This window comes from Silurus meridionalis, chromosome 11 (genome assembly GCF_014805685.1).
Source record: "Silurus meridionalis isolate SWU-2019-XX chromosome 11, ASM1480568v1, whole genome shotgun sequence".
Taxonomy (NCBI): domain Eukaryota; kingdom Metazoa; phylum Chordata; class Actinopteri; order Siluriformes; family Siluridae; genus Silurus; species Silurus meridionalis.
Window position 1 is genome coordinate 12,797,339 of NC_060894.1, and position 24,552 is coordinate 12,821,890.

Here is a 24,552-nt window from a genome sequence, read left to right on the forward strand (position 1 = left end):
TGTATTATGTGTAACCGTCCGGAGCAGCCTCTTTAAGGAGGTAGCGGATGTAGGTGCAGTAGGAAATAATATGGTTTAAGCAGAAATATAAACACTTAAACAATATCTGCACAATTTCCATTGGCAGCTACATCGTTTAGTAAAAGGCTTTGCTAAGATTACCCAAAATACATCGGCCCATGTTGGCTGGCACTAGCAAGTTGCTGATGATCATTAATGTTACCAGCTGATTGGATGAATATAGGCAATGTATATAACGTTATATACAGTCACCTCAAAATGACCAATTTTGTAAAGTAATTCACATTCAGTTGTTTTGAAGTGGGGTTGTATAAAGAACTTATGCCTAGTCTATTCAAAGACTGTTTACGCATAATTCTCCTCCTTGACCCATTTAGATTTATAGATTTGCAGTACAATTATTGTTGTACTAAGGTATTTGTTGGTGAAGAGAAGAAGAATGGTCTACAGCAGGGGTGTCAAACACAAAGGGCACAAATAAAGGGACAAAATTTAAAGCATGGTCGTGGGCCGAACAAGATTAAAATTTATTTAACAGTTTAACACTATTATTTAAACAGAAATGAGAACTTAAACAGACATACTACAATAATATTTTGAAAAAAGAAAAAAAAAGTTTAATTGTTTTTTATTAACAGTACCTTATATAATTCAATAGCAAAATTTACATTTTAAAATATGAACAAACTAATGAAAATTTGCAAATCTTCAAATACAGACTGTCTTTTGATTTTAGGAAAAGTGTGAAAAACTGTAAACAAACAAAAAAAACTTTTTTTTGTTTTCTCTCTCATGCCATATTGTCCATCTTTTCTTGGCTGTTCAGTAGAAATCAGAGGCAAGCTCACAAATCCAATTACATTATATTATTTAATTACAGCCACATCATCTCTGAAAACAAGGCACACAGGTTTACCTTCAATGTTAACAGGTACTATGGCTCCCACCTGTTATAAAAGCTTAAAATCCACTTCTCATTTGGCCATTCTTATTTAGATATTTCTCATTCAGTGTGTATAATGTTTTCATGATTTATTATCACACTCTTGATGTCCCCCAAATAAGCATGAGTTCCCCTTTTGAGTCAGGTTCCTCTCAAGGTTTCTTCCCCATACCATCTAATGGAGCTTTTTCCTTGTCACAGTTTGTTTCAGGCTTGCTCATCTGGGATAAATACACATTAAAATGTTTGTTCTATAATTCTTATGTTCTGTGAATCTGCATTGTGAAAAGCACTATAAACTTAAATTTAATATTCTGGGATCAGTTAGCCTAAATGTCACTGTATAGGCGCTGAGCCAAGCATTCACCTTTGACCACTCATGAGTGTCTTTATAGCAGCAGGGAGAAGGGGCTGGCACTTGCAACTCTTGGGGGGGATTGTTGGGATTGAGTGGTGTGAGTGCAATTTACTAGTGGGCCATTAATAATGCACAAAAACATAGGAACTGGGGTGCACAGAAATAGCAGCAGGTTATTTGGCTGTAGCAGGAAGCAAGTAACAGCAACACCTGTTCCACAACTCTGACTATATTAGAATGGAGAATAAACATTATACAAATCACACACTCAGGTGCTCATGATATTTCTCACTCTCTGATGTTCTCCCCAGGCTTGCTCATTGTGGATAAATACACTTGGTTCACTTGGTGCTATTTAAATTTAAAACAAACTATTAAAGAATGGTGGATGTTTCTTGCAAGTTTGAGGCTGCATTTCTACAAACTGAGTTGGGAGATTTGGTCAGGATTAATAGTAATTAATATTCCTCATTGAGAAATACAGGCAGATACTGCCTAAAACTTTTGTACAGTACTTTATGTATGGTGTGTGTTAAATACTGTTAAAGACTCCTTTACTCATATCTCCCAAAGATGCCAATGTTAGTGGAGGGCAATATACACTGCAAGATTGTCGTAATACATACTATCAAATGAAAATATTAATTAACCGTAATTAATTAACTGAGAATTTATAGTTTGTGATTTCCTGGCAAACACTGGCTTTTTTTTTTTATTATTATTATTTTGATTAGTCATAAATCCTATATCAAGGAGGTAATCAAAGCATGCCCACTCATACATAAAACAAGTAAACTAAGAAACAAGTCTGTTAAGTGTATGGTTGATTTTAGTTGTGTGTATAAAATCAAGCTCAAATTGTTTATACATGTTTTTAAGACCTTGTAGAACAGAAACAAAAGATGACACAAAAAATCTCCCAAACATTCCATCAAATTCGGTCTGGTTTAACAGACCTCTTTCCCACCTCTCCTAAATGAAGCTTCTTTATTTTTAGTAATTATAGCTAACATGTACAGTGTAGGAATTTTTGTTCTGTCCCACACACAAAATATATCAAACTAATAGGGACAGGACTCTGGTCAGTGCAGTTTGTCTCACTAAAATACTCTCCTGCTACTCTCAATACTTTATTCTTATGAGGATAATGAAACTCATCTCCTTAAAAAAAAAAAAAAAGGAATTCTGCATTATTTGCTTTTTCTCTTACTTACAAAAAAGCTTTGATGATTTCTACTCTCCCAAACATACTCCCTTTCGCTGCTTCTGTGCCTCTTTCTTGCTCCCCATGCTGTTGCAGTGGGTGATGAGCATTGTTTTATTATCAGGAAGTCTGTACTCTTAGTTCAACCCACTTTAGCCCAGCTTAGGAAGGCAGGGAGGTCTCGAACTGGAACATTCCATGATAGAGCTTTTACACGCAAATTACGGTCATCGGTGAGCAAAACCACTTCCCTTTGAAGACGAATAGGTCCATCTGACAAAAAAATTTTTTTTATACATTTAGACAGGTCAACATAAAGGTAAAATAAAAAATCAATAAACTTTTTCAAAATAAAAACACAGTAACATACTTTCAGAAATCAAACCCAATTTGCATAGAGATGGTTGCTGGTTTAGTTAAAAGAAAACTGATTTCTCACCTTTCTGAGCAGGTATAAAGTCCTTAGCCTTGTCTTGACAGTATTGCAGGCAGCAAGACAAAATCACATCATCATTGTTGCCCTGGTGATAGACAAAGTTGTACAGTTCATATACCAACCAGAAGTGAAAATACTCAGCCAAGCCATATTTTTTTTCCTCTTTAAACACACCCACAAATTTTTATTAATAATATGCATACATTTGTAGGGAACTGGATATAAATCGTGAATAGGCTTCATTTAACATTCATGCTACAAAGAATAGCTTAAATCTAAGCAGTGGAAAAGAGAACCTGCATTATACAGTGCAAAGTATGTGCCAGGATTTCGTGGTCCATTTCTGCTTGATGGCATGCTTTGAATGTGAAATTTGCAATCACATGTAACTTGATATGTTATTGTACTATAAAAATAAATTCTAGGCAGGTATGAAAAAAATTGTTGAAGCTGGATCACAAGCAAGCCTGCAAACAATTTTCTGAAGACAACCTTTCCAACAGCATAGATTACTGGAACCATGTCCTGTGGTCTGATGACACAAAAAACTTGATAGGCTCGGATGGTGTCCAGCATGTGTGGTGACACCTGGTGAGGAGTACCAACAAGTCAAGCATGGTGGTGGCAGCATCATGTCCTGGGGCTGAATAAGTGGTGCTGGTACTGGGGAGCTGCGTTCATTGAGACAAACACGAATTCCAACATGTGACATTCTGAAGCAAAACATGATGCCCTCTCTTCAGAAACTGGGCCGAACGACAGTTTTCCAACATAATAACAACCCCAATCACAAGATGACAACAGCCTTGCTGAGGAAGATGAAAGTGATGGAGTGGCCAAATATGTCTCCAGACCTGAACCCTATTGAGCACCTATGGGGCATCCTCAAGTGGAAGGTGGAGAAGTGCCACGTTTCTAACATCCAGCACCTCTGTTATATCATTATGGAGGAGTGGAAGAGGATCCCAGCAACAACATGCTCTTTTGAATTCCATGTCCAGGAGGATTGATGCTATATAACAATGGTGCGTGCACAAAATATTAACACTTTGGACACAGTTTTGACATGTTCACTTAGGGTCTGCTGACTTTTGTTGCCAGTTATTTAGACAATAAATGCTGTATGTTGAGATATTTTAAAAGACAGTTAATCTCTACTGCTACACAAGCTGCACATTGACTACTCTAAAGAATATAACATTTTTATTTCTATAGCACTGTCCCTTGAGAACACATACAAATATTGTTGCTAAAATGTGAGAGGTGTACTCACTTTTGTGAGCTACTGTATATGCCTGTATGTCTGTATCAAGGACACCATTAATCCTAACAAAATCTCTACACTGATGTTAAAGGAAAGTAAGCATGCTGTGTTTCATTTGTTGCATTAAGTTTCCTTGGGCAGCCACTGTGTCCTAAACATTGGCAATTTCTACATAAAAAAAATTGTTTGCCTAATTCCAAGTTATTTTTTTCTTGCAATTGCGACTGCCAATCGAGCAGTGTGACCCTCTGTAGTGCCAGGAAGCTTAACACATTAAAAATAAAATCAATCAATAAAATCGCATGGTATTAAATTAGGCCTCAGTTCCCTAGAGACACCTCTGTCTAACAATCAGCTCTAGAGGTGACAGAACAAGGCAGATGAAGTAGAGAATTATGAGGAATGTAGTCAGAATTGTGAGGTGAAAAAAAGTCAAAATTAGATTAAATAGATAAGATTAAATTATAAATTTTTTTATGTGGAGGAAACAGGCTTCCATATAATTCAGGCCAAAGCAAGACAAAGTTTCCAAAGTTTGGGATCATTTCAAAATAAAACACAAATAGAACTACACCGTGTGTTTAACTTTTTTTATTTTAATAATTTTTTTTAAAGTAATCTGAAATACATTTTTTTTTTTTATGTATATATTTGTATTTGCATTTTGATGTAATATGGCAATTATATGCACTAAATGAGTTTAGTTTTTACAGATATTCTTGTCATGCAATTACAGCAATAACATTTTCTAAAAGGTTACTTGTTCAGTTTAGGAGACCTGTCTTATTTTCTCTTGTATTTTTATTTTTGCTCATTAATAAAGAAAAATTCAATTCTTATCTGATTACTCGATTCATTGATTCAATAATTGGTAGAATACTCAATTACTAAAATAATCGAGAGCAACAGCTCTTATAAGACCTTGTGTCTTATTGCTTTGCTCAATACCAAGGTGTATGACATGAGATACAAACAGCACAAACAGGAGAGAGCCAGTTAGGAAACAACTTCTACTGTCCGCAGCATTTAAGCAACCTCTCAGTGAGAAATTAATACCTACATTAGCACTTTCCAAGTTTGTAGAATTCGAGTTATAGTTATATTGAGTTTGTAATCTTGCGTACCAGTGTAGATTTATTCATTACTAGAGATTTAAAGCACGTTTGTACGTCGCTCTGGATAAGGGCGTCTGCTAAATGCTGCAAATGTAAATGTAAGTTGGACAGGGCAATAGCCATAACTAAAGCATTGGGGATGTTTATAGCAAAAGTGATTGAGTGTGAAGGATTTCGTCAGCTGATGAATGTACTCGAGCCGTGGTTTAATATTCCCTCTCGCCGACACTTTTTTTTTTTTTTTTTTTTTTTTTGCCAAATAAACGAAAAGCATGTCATCATCAATGTCTTCTCTCTTGCTGTATCAAAATCTCACCTAGCTTTTACTCAGAGATGGTCCCAATAATGTGCTTAAAGTAAAGTCATATTCAGTTAGTGCATGATTACATTACAAAAATGTTAATACTGTATCCTAAACTGTGGATAATAAGCTATATATCAAATGCTGAAGGAAATTTCTGGAGTGTTGAAGATTAAAAGAAAAAATAACAAAAAGAACCGTACAAAACCGAGAACGTGACCCTAAAACCGTGATACGAACCGAACTGTGGGTTTGGTGAACCGTGACACCCCTAATATATATATATATATATATATATATATATATATATATAATACATTAGAGATTTATTACATTATAATAAATCTATTACATTAGAGATTTGGCCTGTGACATGAATATGCAAGGCTCATTGTACAAATTGCTTTCCAAAAGCATTAATTAAATTAATAATTAAATTTCAGTTAAACAAACACAGCAGAAAAACACATTCAGTTTCATCAAGTGCAAAAACATCAACAACTTTTTTTTTTGCCATTGCATCAATAAACACAGCATAAAAACTCAAGTTCAGTTTCAGTAGGAACAGTGTTGTTGAACTCCTTGTTTTGCCAGTTCATCAAAGTCTGGAGTAAGTTTTGTTGTGGCAATTCTCAGGATAGATCCGAGGTGTTGGTCAGTTAACCTGGATCTGTGAGGGGCTTTGATCGGACCTTAGTAAAAAAATATTCTGTTGTCCATTCGTATTAAACACTCGGCGCTCACTATCCACTTTTCTTTGATAAGCTCATTTTTGCAGAAGGGCTCATTAAAGAGGAGAAGAGAGTTATACACGCGAACAAGGTCAATGTAGATGAAGTGCACCATATTTTGGGGAAAAGTGGGCATTACAGCGGAAAGGCAAATTAAACAAGGTTTACCTTCATAGGCGTAAATTTCCTTTAATAGTGGTGGGGACAATAAATGTAAAATTTCTCATGATCAATTTTTGAAGGGGATAATAGGCAATTAATAATAGCCAAATTGTACTTATAAAGACACAGTGTCCCCACAGTGAAAAACTTTGCTTTTATAATTTTTTTATCAAGTTTTCTCAGGTTCAATGACAAAGCAAAACAAGTAACTAAAAAAAGTTTACATTTTTATTTAAAATTAATTAAGACATGTCATCCCGGCCCCCCCCAGGATTTACGTCCATGTTTACCTGTAATTCAGTTTTAATCACCACATTATCTTTGTAAAGCTGCTTTGAGACAATATTCATTGTTAAAAGCACTATACAAATAAAAATTAATTGAATTGAATTGATGAGGGAGGCAGCTAGAAAAGTACTTGGTGTGAGAAGGAGTGTGCTGGTACCGATCTCTAAGCATAAGGGAGATGTGCAGAGCTGCAGTAACTACAGGGGAATAAAGTTAATCAGTCACACCATGAAGTTATGGGAAAGAGTCAGTAGGAGTAAGACGGAGTACATGTTTTTGAATGAGAGGGAGGACAGTGGAGTGGTGCGGTTGCAGGGAGAAGAGGTGGAGAAGGTGGAGGAGTTCAGGTGCCTGGGGTCAACAGTGCAAAGTAATTGAGAGTGTGTTAGGGAAGTGAAGAAAAGAGTGCAGACAGGGTGGAGTGGGTGGAGAAGGGTGACAGGAGTGATTTGTGATAGTAGCGTATCTGCAAGAATGAAAGGGAAAGTTTATAGGACTGTGGTGAGACCTGCGATGTTGTATGGATTAGAGACAGTGGCATCCACAGGAGGTGGAGCTGGAGGTAGCAGAGCTGAAGTTGTTAAGGTTTTTGTTGGGAGTGACGAGGATGGACAAGCTTAGAAATGAGCTCAGTTCACACTCTACATGGATTAAGGTAAATACAGTTTTCATAAATGTAAAAGCAAATGACCCCCCTCCTTTTAAAGGGACAGCCCATGTAGGACGTTTTGGTGACAAGGTGAGGGAGGTGAGATTGAGATGGTTTGGACATGTGCAGAGGAGAGACATGAGTTGTATTGGTAGAAGAATGCTGAGGATGGAGCCACCAGGAAGAAGGAAAAGAGGAAGACCAAGGAGGAGGTTCATGGAAGTGGTGAGGGAAGACATGCAGGTAGTTGGTGTGAAAGAGGCAGATGTAGAGGACAGGGTGTTATGAAGACGGATGATCCACTGTGCGACCCCTAATGGGAGCAGCGGAAAAATGAAGAAGAAGAAGAAGAAGAAGATTCTTTCTTTACAGCATTTATTTACACCTGACAGTACTCTAAATCAAAAATTCCGAAGAATGTTGTACAGAAGGAATCATAGACCTGTCATAAATCCTTGGCCACAGCGGAAAAAGTTGTGTTTAACCAAGCATTAAGAGTTGCATAACAGTGCCACCATCAGACAATGTCATCCATTACTAAGCAGAGTAGCAGTTGAAATTCTGCACCATAGGTTTTTGTGTTTCTATATCTTACAGATTGGGCTGCACATCATTCTTGGAGGAGAAAATTTTTTTTATAATAAGAATAATGAATAAATAACTTTAAAACTAAAAAGTGAGTGTTGCAATGTGATTGGCTGCATTCCATGTTTTTAAACTAGACAAAAGAAATCTACTCACAGATTAACACAGCAATGCAAATTGTTGTTTGATGCAACTCATATATTCAGAGGTACTAGAGGTATGATTGTCATTTCTCTGGGGCTTTGACCTGTTTTTGGTTAGGCTGTTTAGGGAAGTAAATTGTTTATTCTATTTTAAATTTTTTTGCTATGTAGCAATTTTTTTCTGTTCCAATAAGTCACTTTAGAGCTAACTGTAAACTTTTGAGCTTCCTGCCTAATGCTCCTGATTCCTGCCTTAACACTTAAGGCATTATGCTATTTACTAAATAAATATTTGTAAAATATTATATTACTATACAGTGGTTCCCTGGTGGTCTAGTGGTTAGGATACGGCGCTCTCACCGCTGCGGCCCGGGTTTGATCCCCAGTCAGGGAACAGTAATCCCTCGGCTTGGGGGGGTTACGATGATGAATTGTGTGCATCACTAATGATGGTGATGACGATGAAATTAATGTACTGCATACCCAAAAAGAGCATTACAGCTCTTCAGAAAGCTTTAATTTTATGTTCCACATAAAATCCCCACGTTACAGTAAAACCGCGAAAGCTGAACTGCGATGTGGCGAGGGATTACTAATTATATAAACAGATATATGAGTAACTCACACATTGATAAATATGTTTGAAAAGCAGGTGATTCAGGCTGGATTAGATCACTGCATGGAGTACACTCAGAACATGGTACATCCATCGCATATTCTCATTAGTAGATTTTGCACATTTCTTCCACTGCCATTTTCAATTTTTTATTTTATTTTTCTGCAAATTTTACCGTTACATTAAACAGCTTTTACTCTTGGGGTGGGGAAGAAATTTCAGATATCAACTTGAGCGATATATTTTTAATGATTTTGTCATTGGGCTTTATTTTTGAAATATTTCTTATTTTATGCTTTATGAATAGGGTTAGTTTAGAAAAGGAGGTTTTTTACTACCGTGTACAATGTGAAAACAAGATTCAAATTAATTTATTAGAGCAACTTTCTAGAATTCTATGTGCCACAGTAAGGGCATGTCCTGTTATTTGTTTTTTTAAATTAATAAATACTAATAAATCTTGATGCAAATCACTTCAATCTTCAGTGCTTGGACCCTAAATAATACAAGTAATAACCTACTACAATTCTATTGAATGTGTCAAGCCACTGCTTTGTTTGGTCATCCCTGATATGGTGGGAAATGCTAGCTAGAGACCATCATAAGGGTGGAAATGGGTTAGCTTTGATGACAGCTTAGCACACTCATTCTGCAAACTGCAGATTTACATAATATAAATACTTCTTGAAGTTCAGATAAACTTTCTTTCGGCTTCTCCCGTTAGGGGTTGCCACAGCGGATCCTCCGCACGTTTGATTTGGCACATGTTTTACGCTGGATGCCCTTCCTAACGCAACCCTCCCCAATTTATCCGGGCTTGGGACCGGCACTGAGAGTGGCTGGGGATAGTTCCCTGACCGGGAATCGAACCCGGGTCGCAGCGGTGGGAGCGCTGCATCTTAACCACTAGACCACTTCTTGAAGTTCAGATGGTGGACATATTTTAACATCTACTGTTCAGAGGTGACTGTGTGAGTCTGGTGAAATTGAGGCAAAGAAACCAATACTTTAGAAAGTACAAGAAGTAGAAAAGATACGTATGCTTAGACCAAGAAACACATTGAAATAAACATTAGATCAGTGAAATCCTGTGGTCTGAGGAATCCAAATTTAAGTCATTGGGTTCCAAACTAGAGGTCGACCGATGGAGATATATGATGCCAATTTTTGGCCGATGTGTTTGCCCGATATGTTCGGCTGGTTCTCAGAAAGTCTGTTTTAGTAACCTGATTAACATAAAATTAAATAAGACTGAATGCACAGCCAGCACCTCTGATCTGAAGATAGGATTGCTGAATATTAGATCTCTCACGCGCTTACTATGAACGAAATTATTACCGACCAGGAGTTTAAAATAATGTGTTTGACAGAAACGTGGATTAAACTGAATGAATATGTAGCATTAAATGAAGTGAGACCTCCTGGGTATAGTTACATACACCAACCCCGTCTAAATGGCAGAGAAGGCGGAGTCGCAGCTATTTATAATAATAATCTAAACGTCACACAAAAGACTAAACACAAATGTAAAACATTTGAAGTTCTTTACACCAACATAAAATATTCAGTGTCCAAAAGCAGGTCCAGTCAGTCAATTCCACTAATTATTATTTATAGACCCCAAGGGCCCTATTCTGATTTTCTAATAGAATTTACAGATTTCATCACAAATTTAGCTGCTACTTTAGGCAAAGCATTAATTATGGTGACTTTAATATTCATTTTGATAATCAGGAAGACTCCTTAAGAGCAGCAGTTGTGTCCATTCTAGATTCAGTTGGAATTAATCAGAATGTTATAGGACACACTCATAGTGGTGGACACACTCGATTTGTTGTTAACATTTGGATTAAAAATAAAAAACAGTCATAATTCCACAGTCTGAAGCTATTTCAGACCATTCTCTCATCTCTTTTAAAATCTGCCTCCGTCATTGCATTACTACCTCACCACGTTACCGTGTTAAGCGTACTTTCACGTCAGCTACAGCACCGCATTTTATCAATAATCTTCCAGAAATTACGATATTAAATAGATCTCCGTCTGACCCCGCAGAGCTTGAATGGGCCACTGAATACCTAGAATCAACGTTACGTTATACTCTAGATGATTATTAAAAAATAATAAACTCTTCCACTAGCGCTTTGTAAATGTTTACTAGTTATGTACCTAAATTCTTTAAACTGGCAGTTATCCACCCCAATTAAGAAATCTGACCTTGACCCATGTCAGCTGTCCAACTACAGGCCAATATCAAATCTTCCCTTTATCTCCAAAATTTTAGAAAAGGTTGTAGCAGAGCAGTTGTGCTCACATCTACTTATGAATAACATTTTTTAAATGTATCAGTCAGGATTTCGGCCTCATCATAACACAGAGACGGCGCTAATTAAGGTGGTAAATTACCTGTTCTTGGACTCTGATAAGGGTTTTGTCTCTTTACTTGTTTTGCTCGACCTTAGTGCAGCTTTTGACACTATTGATCAGACTATACTGCTTGCTAGACTTGAGAACGTTGTTAGAATAAAGGGAACAGCTCTCTTGGCTCAGGTCTTATTTGACTGATCACTATCAGTTTGTTGATGTAAATGGTGAGTTCTCCACACTCTCTGAGTTAAAGTTTGGTGTTCCTCAAGGATCTGTCTTAGGCCCACTGCTTTTCTCTTTATATATGCTGCCTCTTGGGGAAATTTTACATAAACATGGTATTAGCTTCCATTGCTATGCTGATGATACACAGTTGTATATTTCAGCAAAGCCAGATGAGTGAGATCAGCTTAACAATGTTGAGAAATGTGTAAAGGACATTAGACAGTGGATGCTTGATAACTTTCTTCTGCTTAACTCAGATAAGACAGAAGTACTTTTACTAGGACCACATGCAGCTAGAAGCAACCTTTCCGATTACGTAGGATCTCTGGATGGTGTTTCTGTTTTAGCGTGTACGGCTGTCAAAGACCTTGGTGTTATTATTGACCCTAGTCTTTCCTTTGAGGCTCATGTGAATAATATCACCAGGATTACCTTCTTTCACCTTAGAAATATTGCTAAAATTAGAAATATGATGATGTAACAGGATGCAGAAAAACGAGTTCATGCTTTTGTTACTTCTAGATTAGACTACTGTAACGCTTTACTGTCTGGGTGTTCGAGTAAGTGTATAAATAAGCTTCAGTTAGATCAGACTCAAGAGTCCTCACTAGATCTAGGAAATATGACCAAATCACTCTTGTTTTAATCAGTCTACACTGGCTCCCAATCAAATCTCGCATTGATTATAAAATACTACTACTGACGGATAAACACTTAACGGTCTCGCACCGCAGTATCTGAGTGAACTTCTTTACCAGTACAGTAAAACCCCGTTGTACGAGCAACCTATAGTACAAGCAAACGGAGATACGAGCGACCTTTTCCCAAAATTTTACCCTATTTCACGAGCAAATTTCGAAGGCACAAGCAAACCCACGCTGCCGGTTCCCCGCTTTCGGCGGAGGGAAGCATCAGTCGCTTAGTTGATGACGTATCACTCGGTCGCTCTAGTTGTTCAATGCAGCAAAAACAACTTTATTTTTGTTTTATATTTTTATTTCACTAGAAATCTTTAAAAATGTCTTCTAAGAAGATCAGTGATGGTGCTGTGAAAACGAAAGTAAATAGAATTACCATGGAAACCGAGGAGGTTATGAGCGTGGTGTCATCTCACACTCTCAATCAACCACTACCACATGAATGGGTGGTAAATTATGTTTACATTACAGTAATTTGCGTTGTATTTGTATGTTAAAATAGGCTACAAATACTTTTTAAGTGCAGAAATAAGCGATCGAATGAGATCTCGAAACAGATTAAATCGCTTTTACATTCATTCTTATAGGGAAAATCAGTTCAAACGTACGAGCAAATGGACCTACGAGCAAATTTCAATGAATTATGCTCGTACAACAGGGTTTTACTGTATGATCCTCCACGCCTACTTAGATCAAAAGGTGCAGGCTATCTGTTGGTTCCTCAAATAACGAAGACTACAGCAGGGGGCAGATCTTTCTCTTATAAAGCCCCACAGTTATGAAACAGCCTTCCAATCAGTGTTCGGGACTCAGACACAGTCTCAGTGTTCAAGTCGAGGTTGAAAACACATTTATTTAGTCAAGCCTTTTATCAGTAGATTTTTTCTTAGGTAAAGGCGCAGATCTGGAGGGAACATGTATATAGAGTGTTTGGTGAAATGGGATATTTGTATGCTGTCGTCCCCTCACATTCACACGTTCACTCAGGTTCATTGACGGTGGTGTGGTGGGTCATCTCTTATCCCAGAGCTCCCTTATGTCTGTGTTACCTTCTGGTTCTCCCTTGTAGTTATGCTGCCATAGCGAGTCCAAACTGCATAGTGATATTAACTTTCATACAACAATAAGGACACTTAATAATCCATATCCTTCTCTTCTCTCTCTCTCTCTCTCTCGGGTGAGTTAAACATGCTCCTGAGGCTCCAGTGACCACTGTTCCTGCCCCTCTCCCCTTTGTGGATCTTCCCACTTCGTCCAGGCCTGCCTCTGGATAGTGTTCTCTTCGACTGGAGGCCACTCTGTGCAGCTTGGGACGGTTTCTCATCAACACTGTGGGTGGTTCCATGAAATTCCGGAATAAGAACGGGCGCTTTGAGGATGGATTGGACTGTAGTTAATGTCAACAGTCTGCTACATTGACTCAGGACTACTTTTCGCTTCTGATCATCATCACTGTACCTCACAACATTGTATATCTGCTACAAATGGACATTTGGTGCAACCCAGATGAGGATGGGTTTCCTCTTGAGTCTGGTTCCTCTCAAGGTTTCTTCCTTATGCCATCTCGGGGAGTTTTTCCTTGCCACAGTCGCCACCGGCTTGCTCATCAGGGACAAACTTACTTATAAAGAACATATTCACTTTTATTCACCACATTATCTGTGTAAAGCTGCTTTGAGACAATGTTCATTGTTAAAACCGCTATACAAATAAAAATTAATTGAATTGGTTTTCTTTTTTCCCCTACATGTCATAAAATCTAATTCCTAATTAATAAGACGTGATACAGAAAATTTCTTAAATTAAACATTTATTGAACAATACAAGCTCCTCCATTCAGTGCACTGGTTACCAGGTTTTTGTACCCATGCCTACCTGCAACCTAAAACAGAGCTGGTTGAAGGCTCACTAACAATATAGTTCCAAAAAGTTACTTGTATTCTCTCTCCAAATTTTATACTCATTCTTTCTCCAAATTTTATATTCATTCTCTCTCCAAATATTATTTTCATTCTCTCTCCGAATGTTAATCTAATTCTCTCTCCAACTGTTATATATGGAAGGATATTTCAGACAATATTTAAAATGAATTGCAAATTGTATTTGCAATGTATCAAATCTTGCATTACGGTTTGCGTTTTCGGTTTTGAGAACGCACAGTGACTGCAAAATTTCGAATGGAAAAGCAAAGTCCATTTGTAACTGTATTTCCTGTGTCTTTCGAGTTATGACCATGTCATATTTAAATAGCAATATTATTACCATGTTTATTTTTTTACTTTGTCGTGTATGTAGCCTGCCAAAACGCCCAAGGAATCACAATTCCTTTTGCATTTGAATTTCCAAAACCTTGTTCAGTTTGCATTTGCGTGTCAATCAAGTGTCAGGGGTGGGATTATATTATAGGTATTGTAAAGTGACATCACTCATAGTTGACAGCTAACAGGGGAAATGGCAGTAATAGACGATTTTGCTGAATGTTTTGAACTATGGAGGTAGTCTGTGAAATTGTGGAGGACATGATGATGTTCACGTAGCAAGTTGATGACAGTTCATTCTCTACATGGATTAAGGTAAATACAGTTTTCATAAATGTAAAAGCAAATGACCCTTCGCAAAAACCCCCCTCCTAAGTTACTGTTGCTATGTCTGACAAGCCATGCCGCCATAACAAGAATGCCTGTCAAGCAATTTCTTTGTGAAGGATCAACGCTTAATCATGGCTACCACAGCATTTTGCAGCGACTTGAAACCAAACAGTGACCCCTAACAGGCCCTCTATGGTTTTTACGAGTCATTCTTTAACAGAAAGAAACAACCCAGCATGAGTGAATTTATTCAAAGGAGAAATCCCCCATGCACTCCTCAACAATAAGCCACTATAAGCTTTAAAATGTCAAAATTAAATATAGTTAAACTTACTGTGTCGCTTTTGCATTAGGGTTTTGAATGAGGGTTTTATATAGTTATAATAAGCAAAATATCAAATGTAAATTTTTTATTTTTTTTATCCAATTAATCAAGAAAGAAAAAAAAAAAAAAGACAATCAAAATAATCGTTAGTTGCAGCCCTAGTATAGTCACCATATAGATTTTTGTCCTTTCTTATTCCAAGTTTTATTTCCCAATTTTCTTGAATGTAAATATTATGTCTGGACAATAAACATTCTTTTCCTCTTTTGAAAAAAAGTTTTTGAAAAAAAGATTTAGAAAAAAAAGATTTTGGTAAAAGTGATTCTACTTTAAACCTTAGAAAACCTAAACAAATCAAAATGAAACTATATAAACAACTGATACTATTGCTGATACTATACTAAGTACTAGGGATGCACCGAAATGAAAATTCTTGGCCGAAACCGAAAACTGAAAAAGGAGGAAGCAAGGCCGAAAACCGAAACACCGAAAGAAATTATGCCAATTATTATTACCATTGCATTTATGGCTATGACTGTGTACTAACCTTACTAAAATCAAGGCATTTTAATTGCATAAATTAATATTAAAGTTTCCCGACGTGGAGAAAGTCTTTGCAGACGCACCCCCTCTTGAAATTTTGGCAGTACATGTTTTGCAAATCGCTATCCGTGGGTCTTTCTCAGATATACTGAAATACGTCCACACCGCAGACATGTTGTTTTAGACAAGCACGTGCAGGCAGCGGTTTCTGTTTGCGTCATCACAACAAACTGTTTCGGTGGCCGAATATTCGGTACATCCCTATTAAGTACACCATAATTTTATGTTTTTAAAATATGTAGAAAATATGCACAAACCTTATGTCCAGAGGTGTCCTCACTACGGAAGGCTATTGACTCTAACTGGTTTCCTCTGCTAGTGATTGCTCTCAGACCAGGCTCTCTGGCCTCAAAGCTCTTTTCCAAGAAATACACTGCTGCTTTAGCACATTCCTGCACTGTCCTGGCATGGGCTGCTTCACCTTTTGAGTCTACATTATGGCACTCTTGACCTTTAGCCAAGCCATCCAGTTCTGTGATCACTGAGCAACATGAGAGGGGGGAAAAAACATGTTGAGTATTTGAATGAATCCTTTAATTGTTATAGAAAATATATATGAAAAATATAAAAATCCCTAATTGCTTACCTATTAGTGGAACCACCAATATGTATGTGCCACACACTAACAGTCTTCTCAATCCCTCCAGGTGATCAATAAAGCAGTTAGTGTCAGGAACAAGATAGATTGGCCTGATCTGTAGCTCCAGCTGACTTCCAGTTTGTAACACAGCCTGACGTGAATGATCATACAGTTACCAGTGGATAATTATTTTTATTTTTTTTTTGGGAGGGGGGTGTATGGGGTTTGGTGTTGTTGCAAAGTAAATCGCACCTTAATTTTCTCTATCCGTTTCTGTTGTTCTGCTAGTTTGTGCACTAAAGCACAGCGCCGAGCTCTCAGCTCTCGGATATCATTCTCATTGTCATTATCATCCATCCCTTCATCAATTTCTCCTTCTGACGTGGATAGTGTTATTTCCTCCCTGATCATACAGTTGTCCTGGAAAACCCACAAGCATATTATACAGTTCCCATTATTATTACTATTATTACATTTTCATATATATCATATAATAATAAATTAATAACAGTGGAAAAATGTGGGATATACAGTTCTTAAAGTAGATATGTTGGCAAGGGTCAGATTGTGCTGGATAGTCAAGTAAGACAAAGCATCTTTCAAACAGCAGGTTGTATGGAGTCTCAGGATGCAGTGATTAGGAACTACCAACAGAAGATCTATGGTGGCACAAACTGCTGAAAAGGTAAACGTGCCATTATAGTAGTGCCAATACACTAGCGGTGGCACGGTACATGAAAAAAACACCCGAACCGTTCGGTTCGCTTGTCTCGGTTCATGTGCGCGTCGCACGGTTCGACGCATGTGCAATGTAGCCCCGTTCTCAGTTTCGCCTCAGACAGTTTCGCGTGAACATACATACAGACAGTAAAAGTTGAGTAAGGAGTGCTGCAGAAATGGCAAGTGGAGGAGATAATGAAGGCTGCCCGGAGTTGGCAGATGCGCCCGCGTCGTTCAAATCCGGTGTGTGGAAACATCTTGGATTTCATGTTACTAACTTACGATGACAACGGAAATAAAACAAGCATTGTGCAAAATGCATTCAATATGCTAATGGCAACACTTCTAATATGACAGTTTATTTGAGAATACATCACAGGTCCCCTGGTGGTCTAGTGGTCTAAGATGCAGCGCTCTCACCGCTGCGACCCGGGTTCGATTCCCGGTCAGGGAACCATCCCCAGCCACTTTCAGTGCCGGTCCCAAGCTCGGATAAATTGGGGAGGGTTGCGTTAGGAAGGGCATCCAGCGTAAAACGTGCCAAATCAAACGTGCGGAGGATCCGCTGTGGCGACCCCTAACGGGAGAAGCCGGAAGAAACTTTATTTGAGAAGACATCACGCCAATGTGTCGGTAAGCACAAACAGGAGAGAGCCGGTTAGAAAACAACTTCTACTGTCCGCAGCATTTAAGCAACCTCTCAGGGATAAGTCGGACAGGGCAATAGCCATAACTAAAGCATTGAGGATGTTTATAGCAAAAGATATGCAACCGTGCAGCGTGATTGAGTGTGAAGGATTTCGTCAGCTGATGAATGTACTCGAGCTGCAGTTTAATATTCCCTCTCGTATATATATATATATATATATATATATATATATATATATATAGTGGTGCTTTTCCAGATGTGCAAGCTGCCTATTCCATCGGCACTAATGCACCCCCATACCATCAGAGATACGCGCTATTAAACTGAGCGCTGACAAGTCAGAGGGTCCTTCTCTTCAGTCTAGTGCAGCGGTCACCAACGTGGTGCCCGCAGGCACCAGGTAGCCCACAAGGACCACACAAGTAGCCCTCGGGCCTTTTCTAAAAATAACTGTTTCCTACTTTGTTAATTCATTGTTGATAATTATTATGAGAAATCATTAACATGATCAGTGTCTTTACATAGATGAATATCATTAATTATTAATAATAACATATAATAAAAGGTAAATTGAGCAAATTTGTTATTTAAGATCAAACTGAAAACTGTGTGTATCAAACTGGTAGACCTTCACATTAATCGGTACCCAAAAAGTAGCTCACAGTTTCAAAAAGGTTGGTAAACCCTGGTCTAGAGGATATGGTATTCATAGAACTTCAAATTTTGATTTTGTCTGGCCACAAAACAGTTTTTAAACGAGGCCCAGAGAAGGTGGTGCCATTTCTGGATCATGTTTACATATGGCTTCTTCCATGCATGATAGAGCTTTAACCTGCATTTGTGGATGGCATGGCAAACTATGTTCACAATGATTCTGGACCTGTCTTCTGAGCCCATGCACCTCTTTTTAATAAAGTGCTGCCTGGGGCCAAAACACTACAGCCATCCAGTATTGATTTTTACCCTTGTTCATTGCACACAGAGATGTCTCTACCTGCTTTAATAGCAGATAGGTGTTTTCTGACCTGATATGGATCATTGTGTTGCAATTGGGTCTTGTGATCAGCTGCTTGGCTGGGAGGGTCCAGCGATGGTATGGAAACATACTTTCCATCTTTAAAGACAAGCAGAGGTTCCTCCTGGCCACAAAGGGCTTCAAGAAAGTATTTTAGCACAGTCACTCTCTTACAGTCAGCTGCCATGGCCTGCAAAAACAAGAAAACACCAAATCCCTTCAAAACATTGTGTGCTTTTGTTCATAGTAAACACATTACCTTTTGTGATATGCTAAATAGCCTGTTTGTGTTTGTTTTCATGATATAGCACATTATGCACTAAACTAGGGCTGTAACAATTCCCTGAATAACTCGAGAAATTTGAATAAAAAAATTCAATAAATTAAATAGATGCTTTGCTTAGTCCATTTAACAAAACACCACACCATACAGTGTTGTTACCGTTTATAAAGAAATTTTAAATATATTTTTATATTTAATTTATATATTTATTTATTTGTGGTGAAAGAAGGGAGCAGGTTGAAAAAAGCCTGGAGAGGTGGAGGTACACGCTGGAGAGAAGGGGAATGAAAGTCAGTAGGAGTAAGACAGAGTACATGTGTGTGAATGAGAGGGGGGGGCAATGGAGTGGTGCGGTTGCAGTGAGAAGAGGTGGAGGAGTTCAGGTACCTGGGTCAACAGTGCAAAGTAATGGAGAATGTGTTAGAGAAGTGAAGAAGAGAGTGCAGGCCAGGTGGAGTGGGTGGAGAAGAGTGTCAGGAGTGATTTGTGATAGAAAGGTATCTGCAAGAATGAAAGGGAAAGTTTATAGGACTGTGGTGAGACCTGCGATGTTGTATGGTTTAGAAACAGTGGCATTAAGTAAAAGACAGGAGGTGGAGCTGGGGGTAGCAGAGGTGAAGATGCTGAGATTTTTATTTGGAGTGACGAGGATTAGAAATTAGTTTATTAGAGGGACAGCGCATGTAGGACGTTTTAGAGACAAGGTGAGGTAGGCGAGATTGAGATGGTTTGGACATGTGCAGAGGATGGACATGGGGTATATCGGTAGGAGAATGCTGAGGATGAAGCCACCAGGAAGAAGGAAAAGAGGAAGATTAAGCAGGAGGCTTATAATTGTGTTAAGGGAAGACATGCAGGTAGTTGGGTTGAACGAGGCAGATGTAGAGGACAGGGGGGTATGGAGACTGATGATCCGCTGTGGCGACCCCTAATGGGAGAAGCCGAAAGAAGAAGAAGAAGATGATGAAGAAGATATTTTATTTATATACACTGCGTTCAAAAATGCAGTGGTCATGTAGAGTAGGTAGTGGAGCATGTTTTTAAAGCTGGCGATAATTACACAGATTTAGTTGGTGGAAAATGTCAAGCAGCTTTCTGGGGACAAGAATACCACATCACGATATTGTGTGAGATTTAATAAATAAATGCATGAGTGAGAATAGCAATTCGTTCCATTAAAGAAATAGTTTAAACATAACCTACTGTACCCACATACACTGCAGAGGGACTTTTTGAATGCAACTGCATTTGTATTTTGATTTAATATAAACGCACTAAATGGTTTTAGTTTTCACCGATATTCTTGTATAGAATTTCAGCAATAAAAATGTATAAAAAAATTAATTTTTCCAAAAAGGAAAACAAATTACTTGAGACCTGTCTTATTTTCTCTCTTATTTACTTTTGCTCTCAAATTAAGAAAATATACTTGTGATTAATCGATGGAATAATAAACTTTACTAAAACATTTTTACTTTTTTACTTTTTACTAAAATAAAAAGTAGCAGCAGCCATACACTAAATAGTGCAACTCACCAACCCAACTAAATTCTATTGTTTGGGGATAAAAAAAATGTAATTCAAGGAACAATTTGAAATCATGTGTTTTACAGTCACCATTATAAATCCCAGTGCATGTCTAAATGCCAGCTTTTAAAGTAGATATGCTAATTTTTGTTTAATTTCCACATACAAAAGAAAAAAAGAAAAAATTCAGTGTTTTTAGTGGAAGCACTAAAATTGCATTGCACAAATCTCCACCCTACCATCCCTAGTATACACTATATTTATTAGTTCAAACTAAATATGCAAAGAGGCGGAAGATTTCCAGTAAATTTCTATGAGAAATTCATCTGGGGAATTTTGGAAATAATCCAAATTGGAAACTTAACAGGAATTTATCAATATTTACAGACATTTATGGGAATTAATTAGAAATTTGGGAGAATTTTATGTATATATTATACATTCAAAAAAGTATATAAACTATAATTTTGTTGTGGTCATAAGCTGACATAAATGCAAAAATGTTTTTAATGACATTTTTCAACATTGATTTAATTGTAAGTACCACAATTCGATATTTCTTCAGATAGATTTGACAATATTTTTAAAATATGACCAGTACTGTACTTCTGTACGATAACAGAAAACTGGCTAGCAGAAGATAGAGAAAAATGCATCACAGCTTAAGCTACCAAGCCTCATAAATTGACAATGAAATAGTGTTAGCTTACATTTAGTATATTTGATTTACTGGCTGGCTAGCTACCGTATAAACACATTTTGATATTTGCTAGTTAAACTCTTCTGACTGAAGTGCAGAACTCTGGCTTCAAAATTACTCTGATAGTCAGACTCTGGAAAATGACTAAGGTGTCTTAGGGGGATTGTTTGTGGGGGATGGACTTTTTTGACAGTTTTCATTTTAAGTTCCGGACTATTAAGCGCACCCAAATATAAGCCGCACCCACTGATTTTTTTTTTTTTTTTAACATAAATACGCCGCACGTCTATAAGCCGCAAGTACCTACATTGAAACAAATGATCTTTACACAGGCTTAACGAAAGAAGTACCTGTAACACAGCTTCTAACAAAACAGTAGCCTACCAAGAAAGTCATTGGTCACTGTCTTCCTCCTCCTGCGCACTGAAACCACTAAAGTCATCTCCTTCAGTGTCCTAGTTGAACTGCATCAGAATTGCTTAATCCGGTGTTTTCTCAGGATCATTTTTAATGTTGCTCTCGTCATTTTCATCTGGAGCCAAATTTGAGCTTGTGCTGCCCTCTCCAATACGCTTTTCAAAACCCGCTGATTATAGTGAATTTTTTGACAGTGCTCCACGCTGTCAGGATCCACTGGCAGACTTGACCATAAGTTGCTCTTCGCATGCGGGCTGTTTTAGTGAAGGATTTCTCCCCACTTGTCATCCAAGCCTCCCACTGAACAGGGGGCGCCACCTTAAATGCACGATTCACACTGATGTCGAGTGGCTGCAATACTTTGTTATGCCCCCAGGAATCACAGCTGGAATTAAATTTGTCCTCTTGATAGCTTCTTTCACAGAATCTGTTATGTGGGCCCTCATGCTGTCCAAAACAAGCAATGCCTTGTTCCTGTGAAAAAATCCTCCTGGTCGCTAGCCGTAACACTGGTAACATCGGTGGAAGCTTTTCTGAAGTGCGTTTTTTCATGCCCGGTTGTTTTCAGCGTGACGAATGATTCGCCTTTCCTGTTGACAGTCCGAGTGAGAGGCAGGGCAAACGTCAGAGGTACCTCATTCATATTAATGATGTCATGCGGGCCGATTCAGTAGGAGTGCTTGATTTAATATAAAGATTTTCATCGGTTTACCTTAACCCGTTCGGCAATTTCATTGGTCTAATGTTACGGGGCTCAGTGTTTTGGCGGCATGAAGCTTGTGAAACTGGGAAAAACCTGGGAAATATCCATAAATTAGCCGCTTCATTGTTTAAGCTGCAAGGTTCAAAGTGTGGGAAAAAAGTAGTGGCTTATAGTCCGGAAATTATGGCAAATGTCTGCTCAGTCAGTGGATTTTTATTTTTGCAATTGCATAATTTTGTTGTACAACAGCTTACACACAGCACAAGGAAGTTTTGAACAAATCTATGTAATATTTATGTAATTTATGAGAATATTTGCCAAGATGGATTTTTTTTTTACATTATTTTGTGTGCAGGATTCAAGAACGTATCTTTATTATGTTATGGAGTACATGTAGCATGTATGGCCTCAATAGCCCTGTAGTAAGTGTACTGTGTCCAGGCTGTGTTGTACTTACTAAGCAATACACTGGCAAGGTAGTGAAATGTTAATGCCTGGGTAAAAGCACTGTTAATAAACATGGTGCTACGTGTGTTACAGTGTGCTGCAGAAAATTTAGACTCACAGTATCCGACTGGGGCTCAATATAGCATGGCTCTTGTGGAGCAGCCAACAAGGGGACAAACCCAGCCAGCATCCTGTCCTCCTCCAGCACCAACAACCGCAACTCATCACTCTCTCCATCAGCATCTGCCTTGAAGAGTGGAATCTCACCATGATATACAGATGCCAAGGAATTACAAAATTCTGCAAGGCACTGCCACACATCAGGACTGCCACTGGAAAAAAAAAAAATATTGAATACCCTCTATTGTTTTTTTCAGAAATCAGACAGATCATTGTTTACTTATGATAGATTTTCCATAAATAATAGATTCTTACATCTCCAATTCTAAAGAAAGTTGAGACAATGTGTAACACTGCAAATCAAAACAAAATGCAATGATTTCTGAATCTCATAAACTAATACTTTATTCACAATAGAACACAGACATCATCAAGTGTTAAAACTGAACAAATGTATTATTTAAAAAAAGAAAATAAGAATCCTAAATTTGAAAGGTGTTACATGTCTTACAAAAGTTGGAATGAGGGTAACAAAAGGCTGGAATTGTAAGTGTTACCAATGAGAAGCAGCTAGAGAAACATTTTGCAACCAATTAAATAAATTTGCAACAAATCAGTAAAATGAGTGGGAGTGAAAATGTAGTCTAGAGTAGAAGGGATAGGCACAAGTTGACCAATCTGTGAAACACTGTCTACAAATTGTGGAAGAATTTCAGAAAAGACTTTGAATATCATCTGGAGTACATACAGTATATAAAAATTTTGAGAAATCTCTGTGCAAAGATTAACCCTGGATGCTTGTTACATTCAGGCAACTGCATAAAAACAAATATGTTTCTGTAATTTAAATCACTGCATGAGGTTAAATCTTTGTCAGGCCATCCACAAATACAGGATAAGGCAAATAATTAATTCATGCAAAGAATAAGCCATTTGAGAACATGATCCAAAAATGCCACAGTTTTCTATGGGCCAAAGCTCTTTTAGAATTGACAGACAAAGTGTTCTCTTGTCAGACAAATTAAAATTTTAAATTCTTCTTGATGCCGATCTTTTCAGTAACTCTCCCTCGGTAAATGCCCGGGCTGATTTGGCTCTGATTTCTCCTCTGCCACAATAAAACTTGCTTTCACAGCAGCTTCACTTTGTGATTTTGCTCTGGTAAAAAACGTCTGCTGAAATGTCAAATTCTTATTTAACTTAGATTAAATTCCTTAATTACAGCCACATTAGCTCCACAAATAAGACACATGGGTTTACCGGCAATGTCAGTAAACATATACTCAGAATCAACTTTTCTCTTCGGCATTGTGGGGGGGCTAGCTTCGCAATAACTTAGGGTTGTATACATCAACAGAAGCTTAACTTAATTGACGCTGGAATGTTCCCAGGTAGCCTAGCATTCGGCAAGGCAGCTGAAGCGCTGCATTATGGGATCTGTAGTTTGTGTGTTATCAGCACTTCATATCGCTGGGCCATTAATAACAATAATAATAGATCTATATAAAATGATCTTGCAGGCCAGATGTAATTGTACGAGCCAGATGTGGCCCACGGGCCTTGAGTTTGACACATATGCTCTAGAATAAAAAGAAAAGGGACCATCTAGCTTATAGACTCAGTTCGATAGTCTATCTCTGAAGATATTGGTAATGCATTACTGCCAATGGAATGGACAGCTTTCACAATCTGGAAAGGCACAATCAACACTGAAAAGGGTTTAGAGTGACATATGCTTCCATCCAGATGTCTTTTTCAGGGAAGAAATT

The 24,552-nt window shown here is 37.9% G+C and overlaps 1 protein-coding gene across 4 annotated transcripts in view; it reads right to left on the bottom strand.

Moving 5' to 3' along the window:
• Positions 1 to 2,133: 2,133 nt before the first annotated feature.
• Positions 2,134 to 24,552, bottom strand: part of smg6 (SMG6 nonsense mediated mRNA decay factor) — a 43,684-nt gene continuing 21,265 nt past the window's right edge. For 3 of the 4 annotated variants that reach the window (XM_046861681.1, XM_046861680.1, XM_046861683.1), the window contains 7 exons: positions 22,782 to 22,995; positions 18,597 to 18,776; positions 16,455 to 16,622; positions 16,209 to 16,353; positions 15,880 to 16,103; positions 2,966 to 3,047; positions 2,134 to 2,799 (listed from right to left, as the gene is read on the bottom strand). In XM_046861681.1, coding sequence (XP_046717637.1) covers positions 2,669 to 2,799; positions 2,966 to 3,047; positions 15,880 to 16,103; positions 16,209 to 16,353; positions 16,455 to 16,622; positions 18,597 to 18,776; positions 22,782 to 22,995 — 1,144 coding nt within the window. In that variant the 3' untranslated portion in view covers positions 2,134 to 2,668. Of the gene's footprint in view, positions 2,800 to 2,965; positions 3,048 to 15,879; positions 16,104 to 16,208; positions 16,354 to 16,454; positions 16,623 to 18,596; positions 18,777 to 22,781; positions 22,996 to 24,552 lie in introns of those variants that run through there. The other variant, XM_046861682.1, reaches the window with a different exon arrangement.